Here is an 8845-nt window from a genome sequence, read left to right on the forward strand (position 1 = left end):
CTGCACTTAGTATTTTAACCAAATGGAGGAGTGACTCTGGGGTTCAGGAAAGAAGAAGGTGGCCTATTAACTCTTTACAGCAACCTTGCCTGGCATGGCTGATCTCTCTGTCTCAACCGTGGTATTACAGAGGATAGGCAGACTGTGGAAACACTGTATTTATGTACACAGGACAGCTGCAAGCCCCTCACCAAGGAAACACCACCCCAAGAAAAACCTTAGCAGCAAATTCCTGTCTGCCTCTGCCTATCGGTGCCACCCGAGCTGGAAGTTAGGACTTCTTCTCTGGACACCATCAGACCCTTCCCACTGGAGAATTCCAAGAGGGGCAGGAGAAAGGAACTGCTGTCAGAACCAGGGTTCAGGAGGAAGTGGGATGCCTGGGAATAGGCAGTGCCTCTATTATAAGGGTGAAATTGGGAGCAAAGCTAGGATTCTTCTCTGGGTCTTATGGCCTACTTCCCGGAGGGCTGGCAGCAGGGTGGGGCCTCAGTAGAGGGAAGTGGACGAAAGTCAATCACAGGTCCATGAATGCATGGCAGGCGTGTGGAGGGGCACGTCGTGCGCTTTCCTTGGGCTTGATGCCTCCATCTGCCGTCCTCTCCCTGACAGCAGCCTGCTACTTTGCATCGACATCTCTTTCTATGGCTGTGGGTCCGGAAAGCAAGTCTTTCTCCAGACAGGAGAGCTGTGGTTCAGCAGCACTGTGAAGGTAACAGCTGTCCCAGGCAGGTGAGACAGGTGCCTAGGAGAGTGGTCAGCTCCAATCCGATATCCTTGGTTTTTTGCTTTTTTCTTTACTAAAACAACAGGCTGGTGACAGGTATGGTGGCTCAAAAGTGACATGGTTCCAATTCTGTTATTACCCTCCAAGAGGTCCCCTTCCTGTCCTCCCAGACACCAAAGCTTCAGCAGGCAGAGGCCATTCTTGCAGCCGTGATCCTAACTGCTACCTGCCCTCTTCACTGGGCCTCACTACCTCTCTCACACCAATAGAGACTTCATACTTCCAAGGTTCCTCGCAGACCTGGGCTGGACCTCACCTGGAAGGTCTGAGTAACCCAAGGTGTTGGGGACCAAGTCCCCAGCAGGGTAGCCAAAGGGCCCGCTCCTAGACATTGGATTTAGGGACTGAGTTGAGGGGGATCTCCTTGAGCTCCGTCCGCATGCACAGGTACTCCCCGATGACAGCCATGAGCGCAATGCACACGGCTTGGACCAGCCACCAGGTCAGCGCTGAGGGGAACCGGGAGCTGTAGAACCAGCAGCCCAGGAGGTGAAAGAAATGGACAGTGACAGTGAAATCCAGGCACTGCTTCCCTCGCCGAATGAAGTACAGCAAGCCCAGGGCACTGTGGGGAGAGGACAGCAGCGAGTTGTCACTGGGTTGTCCTGGCCTTCAATTAGGTTATTTGGGGGGTGGGGACAATTATGATGACCGCATAGTGAGATAAGCGAGGTAAGCGTGAAGCGAGGGTTACAGTATTAGACAGCTAGAGGAACCTGACAGATAATGTCAAGGGCAGATCAGACTGGGTAGAAATAAAAAGTACAAGCTTGATGGCAAATGGCATTCATGGGGTCCTAGGGATTGGTGGAGACTATGGCAGCCTGAAGCATACCAGTTCCATCTAAAGTGGGGGAGAGCAGCTCCTTGCCTCCAAGCAAATGTTACCACGTTGGAAGGATGGCCTAGAATCAATAGATGTTCCCATTTTTCAAGAGAAGCCAGAGATTCAGATTTTTATATGAAATATCCTGATTTCCAACTAAGTGAAAAAATGTTCTCAACAATATGTGGGCTGACATCTGTGGAAGCCAAACAATGTATGTGGAAGCCAAATTTAAGTCAAAGTCAACACACCAGTTTTCAACCCCTAGTATAGGGTCAAGATAGGAACAATGTATAAGGCATTGCTCTAAATACTTCCTGTGTGTTAACTCACTTAATCATTACAGATGAGGTGGGTGAAATTACTAGCCATTTTACTGATTATTTTACTGATGAGGAAACTGAGGTTTAGACAGATAAGTAACTCATCCGCGATACTATACTAGAGGTAAGGCTGTGAGTCTGCCTCCAGAGCCTAAGATCTTAATCACTGTGCTAAACCGCCTCTCAAGAGACAGACAATGGTCATGAGTGATCTGAGAGGTGACCCATCAACCCCCTACAGTGAACAGAGCAGAGCCCAGGACCCAGACAGGAGGGAAGTTACTTCGCCAAAGACACACAGTTCAAGAATAGAGCCTAGTTCTCCTGACTCACAGTCCAACAACCCTTTCCTCATCTCACTGTATGTCAGAAAGAATGGTCTGAGATGACAGGCGGTCCCATTAGCAGCATGCACACAGAGACGACATAAGACCTTCCAGAGAAGTTAAAACAGCTATCCAGGGAACTCGAAGGAGAAGGCCCTAGCATTGGCCTCTGCCACCCACTACAGTCCACCACTCCCCAAAAACAAGTGCTCAGGCTGTCTCATTTCCAAATTTAGGAAGTGAGTCCCAGTGCTAAGATCCCAAAAGCCAAACAGCAAAACTGGTGTTACTCACCAGGTGAGGGCGTTGAGGATGAAGGACATCATGGAGAGCCGGCCTGAAGGGGTGGAAAAGCCCAGGATCTAAGGGTGAATCACAAATGGAAACATGCTGGAGAAGTGATTGGCAGAGTCCCCAGCTGCAGGATCCCAGCAGGCTTCCCAAGGAACAAGCGTCCTTCCCAGAACACAATAGCCCTTTCCTCTATATGGCAGCTTATTGCCAGTTTCCACAGACATCCTTATGGTATCTTATGTGACCCTCACAGCAGGAGGGAAGACATTACCACCACCTTAAACAAAACCAAAACCAAAACCAAACTCACTGAAGTCAAGTCGAATCCGACTCAGAGCGATCCCTCTTTGGATTTCTGAGGCAGTATCACTACGGAAGTAAATTGCCCAGCCTTCCAAGGAGTGACAGGTGGGTTTGAACCCCCAGCCTTCTGGTTAGCAGTCAAATGCCTTAGGCACTACGCCACCAGAAGCTCAGAAAAGTGAAATAACTTGCCCAACGTGATACAATGAATAGCCAGCAAGAGTAAAGTCTAGAGCAAGTTTCAGCAAACTATGGCCCTGTGGACCAGGAATGTACTTGTGAATAAAGTTTTATTGACAGAACCACATCAATATATAATCATTTGTATATTGTATATAGCTACTTTTGTGCTATAATGGGACAGCTCAATAGCTGTGCCTTGAAATCCTTCCTATTTCATTCTTCAAGAAAAGGTTTGCCTTCAGGTTGCAAGCAGCAGGTGGCTCTTAACAAAGCCAGGGATTCCCACATGCCCTTCCCAGGAGGACAGACACTCCTAAGAGGCTACTACCCAATACCTGGTAAGTGTGCAACCTCGTACCACACAACCACTGAATGCCAAACACCTGCACACCATTTTCAGGTTACAAAGAAGGCCTTTGATGTTTATTATCTCATATCCTCACAACAACCTCCCAAAGTCGTCGTTATCATTATTATAATTATTATTACCTCTCTTTGGATAGTAACTCACCCAGGGGCTACACAAAGAATAAGCAGCAGAAGCAAAGCCTCTACCCCAGGTCTCCTGACTCCAAAAACAGTGCTCTTTACCATACACCCTAGCTGCCACTCCAATGCAACAACTTCCTAGGTCTCCTTTCACTTTAGAAAGCACTCTCAAATCTCCAAGTCCCTCTGGGTGACTACGTAGGATTATTCTGTCCAGTTTCCAGAAGGTCTCATGAACTAGTATGTCCCATTGCTAGTATTTTGGGGCCTAGATTGGACCCTATGCCCTTGTGAATTAAAAGTGCAGGCTCTTTGTATTGCAGCCAAGAACCTCCCCGTTTCTGGTTTCATGATCTTACAGACCGCAAAACTGGGCTTAGAGAGGCAACAGACAGCACCGGCCAGATCACAGACAGAAAGTGAAACAAACTGACTCCAAAGGCCAGACTGTTTCCACTGCACTGGCATGAATGCGCTTTTACCTACCCCTGTCTCCTGCTGGCAGTGGTTATAGTGCTCGGCTGCCAATCAAAAGGTCAGTGGTTCGAACCCAGCTGCTACGCAGGAACCCTACAGGGCAATTCCGCTCTGTCCTACAGGGTCACTATGAGTGGGAATTGACTCAACAGCAACAGGTAATAGGTCCTCAGTTTGGCATCCAAGAATCTTAAGAGAAGGAAGTTGCACTCTCAGACTCTCAGAGAGAAGATTGATCAGTGCTACCTGGAACGCAGGCTTGTTTTATTATAACGTCCAGACCCTTTCCTCCGTTCTACTCAGCCTCACTGTTACCAGTCATTCCATTTTATGGACGGAGCAGCTAAGATTCAGAAAAGTTCAAGCATTTTCCCAGGGCCACTAAGCATGAAGGTTGCCCAGCTTAGTCAGCCCAGAAAGCTCACTCAGTGAGGCCAAGACCCCGCTCGTGCCAGCCGGGGACCCTACCTCTGCGTCGAACATCTGGTCCAGAGAAGGCGTGCTGCGCACCAGCCCGTCCACCAGCGCCAGCCACAGGCCCAACGAGCCATAATACACGGTCTGCATGAGGACGATCTGCGACAGGATCAGCAACGGATCCCACACGTAGCTGCGGAACTGGCCTGCCATGCCGGCCCTCGGGGCCCGGCCGCCGCCCAGGCCTCTGTCAGAGCCGCCGTGCCATGGGGCCCGGGCCGCCCGGGCACCTGCGGGGACAAGCGCGGTGCCTCAGCCTGCCCGTCATCACCCTGGCAACGCTGCCCCGCCCGGGAGGAGGGAGTGGGACGGAGGGGGCGAGCCCATTCCGGGAGTGGGGGAGGGCGGGGCGGACAAACCCATTCCCGGGGTTAGGGGAGAGCCTGCCCGTTCCAACTGCTCGACCCCTTCCCGTACTCAGGCTCCCCTGGAATTCACTTACGGGCGACAGACTCGAGGATCGAAGCGTCCGAGCGCGGCCCGGCCTCACCGAAACAGCGCTGACAGGCAGGACCATGGAGAAGAGACCCTACCGGCCTAGAGAGGCAAAGGTCCAGCAACGGCGCCGGCGGTAGCGGCTACGTAAGAAGGAAGCGTTTCCGGAGACGGCGGCGGAGGGGGCGAGGCTGAGATTGCGCAGGCGTAGTGGGTACGAATCAACTAAACGAGGGTCCGGGTAGCAGGGAAACGAAGTGTGGACATGCGTAGAATGAAGAGTGAAGGCGAACGGAAATGAGGCACTAAAACGATGGAGCTTGCGTGCCCTCTAGAGGATAAGTTTGAATAACCTTGAATAAAGTAGAGGAGGGAGGTTGGCTAGGGTATAGGGAATGCTGTTTGGAGTTTAACGAGGTGATTAACCTTGATTCTGTTTTCAGCCTAGATTCCCAATGTTTGCTTCTCCTAGTTAGATTCTAGTATAACTTGAACCTACAAGCTCTTTGACATATACATGATTTCACTACTGTTTCCGTTTTGCAGACTATTAAACTAAGCACTAGAGAAAGAGAGCAACACACTTATCTCAAACACATAGTGTTAATGTCAAAGGAAGGATAAGAATTCAGCTGTTTCCAACACCATAGTAGTGTTCCCGGCAAGGATTTTGTGTTTACTGGGTGCCAGGAGGGTTAGGATACCTAACCCATTGGGCAGTTTCTGCTTCAAAATCTAGATAGAAGGCAGAGTGGTAGATGTTTTATAAGGTGAACAGCCAATGGAAAAAGCACAGGTTGTGAAGTCGTATGTGGGTGTAAATCCTGACTCTGCCTGTAGTCATGATTGTTTATTTCTGCTTTCTCTGACTTCAGATTGTGTGGACAGTGGACAGTCAATAAATATTTGCTGAATGAGTCAAGAACAGAGAAAGGAAAACAGCAAGTTGATGAGTCACTTTCATTCCTGACCCAGCAGACCAAAACTTCTGAACTTCACTGATCCTAAGTATTTCTTCTCTGGAATGGAAAGAGAGGAAGTAACTCATTCCATGAAAGAGCCTGAGTTCAGAGCCAGCTATACTACTTAGCTGTGTGACTAAGCAAGCCACTTCCTTCTTTAAACTTAACTTCCCTGTTTATGAAATGAGGGCTTGGATAAGATTAACGTTTTCCAACATTTAATCTATCTCCACTAATTATTTTCCCATTAAGAAAAAAATTATCAGACACATGTAACTGCCAATCAGAACTCCTGAACAGCATGTGACAACCATGTTATCACCTTGAGTTGATACAATTTCAGACAAAAGGAAAGAAATTTGAGACTTTATCCAGGTATATGGTTACCTTTATCATTTGGAAATACTGTAAACAGTTTAGAAGCTCTGGTAGAGTAGTGCCTAAGACACCTGACTGCTAACCAGAAGGCTGGCGGTTCAAATCCACCAGCCACTCCTCGGAAGGAAGGTTGGGCAATCTACTTCAGTAGTGAGTGGTACCGCCTCCGAAACTCAAGGATGGGTCACTGTGAGTCAGGTCCAACTTGACGGCACATAACAACAACATAAACAGTTCACTGCACCTCCAGTTTGGGAGTCATTAAAACTAAACCAAACTCACTGCCATTGAGTTGATTCAACTCATAGCAACCCCTCCTTGCGTTTCTGAGGTAGTATCTCTATGAAAGTAGATTGCCCAGTCTTCCTTTCAAGGAGGGTGGGTTTGAACTGCCAGCCTTCTGGTTAACAGTCAAATGCTAGCCCCAAAATTTCTGAGGTACTTTCCAGCTCTACTATCCTTTTTGCTGGCTCAGTTCGGGTCAACAAACTGAATATATTCAGATCCTTCTAGTCCACTGATTGCTCACATGATAGAGTGTTTCTGAGAAAACATCTACTGTTTAGTCCTCACAATCCAAGATATTAACCCCTTTTTTATAGCTGTAGAGCTCCCGGAGTGGTGCGAACTGTTTGTGCTCAACTATTAACCTAAAGGTTGGCAGTTCAAATTCACCCAGAGACACTGTGTAAGAAAGACCTGGCAATCTGTTTGCATGAAGATTACAGCCAAGAGAACTCTATGAAGCAGTTCTGTTCTGACGCACACGAGATTGCCCTGAGTCCATGGCAACATTTTTTTTCTTTAATAGCTGAGGCAAAAGAGACTTAGAGAAGGGGCTCAGAGAGGCCTAGGTCAATATGCTCATAGGAAGCTGAGTTTAGATTCACACCTAGGAAGGCATCTGACTCCAAACACCAAGACACCAGCTGCTGTAGGAGAAAAAGAAAAGAAAGGGGCAGTGAAACAGACAGGTGGTGGGTTAATGGGAAATAGAGAAGGAACAGTGAATCTCTCCGCCAAGAGAGCCCCGGGGGTGAAGGATTAGGACAAGGTGGTTGGAGAGGCTCAGTTAAAGTGTTGGAGAGTTGATTTAAACCCGAGGAGCTCTACCTTCCTGCCAGCTGCTGGAATGTGAGGCTTTTCCGGGAGTCCGCCCCCTCACCTCTAGGCCAGGCCCCCTCCGCCCAGTCTCCTCCCCACAAAGGAAGGCACTCCCTACCATTCTCCTGAAATGGGAAACTCAGGTAGCCTGGATCGTGAGGGGCGGCCGTGGGCAGACTGGATGGCTGGTGTCTGATGTCATCCCTGGAGCCCAGAGCTTTCCTCTGGGAAAACCCCAGCAGTTTACAAACCAGCCTCCGGCCGTTTCCTTTTCCTTTTGGGGTTTCAGTTCTTGAACTCTCACCTGGCCAAGTGCCGGAAATGGGCACCATCCTGTGTCTTAACTTAGGTCCAATAAAGAAATCGGAGTTAAGGAAAACCATGACAACTGAACCGGCCTGCTTGACCCACTTCGGAAATTCGACCTCAGAAAGGGCTGTAGCTTAGGACCTCAGAGTCTGCGATAGAGCCCTGCTGACTTGTGTAACCTTGGACTAGCCCCTGGCTGGATCTTTGTTGTTGTCTGCTGCCAGTTGATTCTGACTCAGGAATCCTATAAGACAGGGAAGGTTGAGCAATCTACTTCCCTAGTGATACTGCCTCGGAACCCCAAGGAAAGGTCACGTGAGACGGATCCGACTCTACGGCAGTTGTTGCATTGAGTTTAACTTCCCCATAGGGTATCCTAAGCTGTAAATCTTTACAGGAGCATGTCACCAAGTCATTTCTCCTGCAGAGCTGCTGGGCGGGTTCGAATCACTAACCTTTTGGTTAGCAATCCTGTGCTTAACCACTACACCACCAGGGCACCATTCACGGAATTTTAGTGTCCCTAATTGTGGGAGCTCTGGTAGCGTGTAGTGCCTAAGGCACTTGACTGCTAACCAGAAGGCTGGCGGTTCACACCCACTAGCCACTCCTTGGAAGGAAGGTTGGGCAATCTACTTCCATAGTGATACTGCCTCTGAAACCCAAGGAGGGGTCGCTATGAGTCAGGTCCTACCTGATGGCACATAACAACAACAATTATGAAATAAGGAGTTCTGGTGGCTAGTGCCTGAGGCATTTGACAGCTAAACAAAAGGTTGGTGGTTCAAACCCACCAGCCAGTCTGCGGAAGGAAGACTAGGTAATCTAGTTCCGTAAAGATTTACCGCCTCGGAAATCCACTGGGGGTTGCTATGTGCCATCTCAATGGCAGTGAGTTTGGTTTGTTTGGTAATTATAAAATGAAAAAGGGCCTTGGACTCTGACTTCCAAATGCAGTCCATGGCCCCGGGCACACACTGCATACTCAGATTCCCAGGCCTTGTTGCAGGCCTTGTTCTGAGCATCCAGAAGCAGAATGTGTAAATCTGTGTGTAATTCTGAGTAATTCATATTTGGTAACTACAGAAAGAGGTGGTTTGTAATTGACCTCAAACCAATTCTTCTGTCTAACAGAAAATTTCTGTGTGACCTTGGTATGTCCACGGCTCTCT

The 8845-nt window shown here is 48.8% G+C and overlaps 1 protein-coding gene across 1 annotated transcript; it reads right to left on the reverse strand.

Annotated features, from left to right (window-relative positions):
• Positions 1–1111: 1111 nt before the first annotated feature.
• SYS1 (SYS1 golgi trafficking protein) lies at positions 1112–4638 on the reverse strand. Its single transcript, XM_007938388.2, has 3 exons — positions 4477–4638; positions 2557–2624; positions 1112–1352 (listed from the first exon to the last, which is right to left on the reverse strand). The coding sequence occupies exons 1-3, from the start codon at positions 4636–4638 to the stop codon at positions 1112–1114; spliced, it is 471 nt and encodes a 156-aa protein (XP_007936579.1).
• Positions 4639–8845: the final 4207 nt, after the last annotated feature.

This window comes from Orycteropus afer, unplaced genomic scaffold (assembly GCF_000298275.1).
Source record: "Orycteropus afer afer isolate SDZICR_OR568_19922 unplaced genomic scaffold, OryAfe1.0 scaffold00049, whole genome shotgun sequence".
NCBI classification, from domain to species: Eukaryota; Metazoa; Chordata; class Mammalia; order Tubulidentata; family Orycteropodidae; genus Orycteropus; species Orycteropus afer.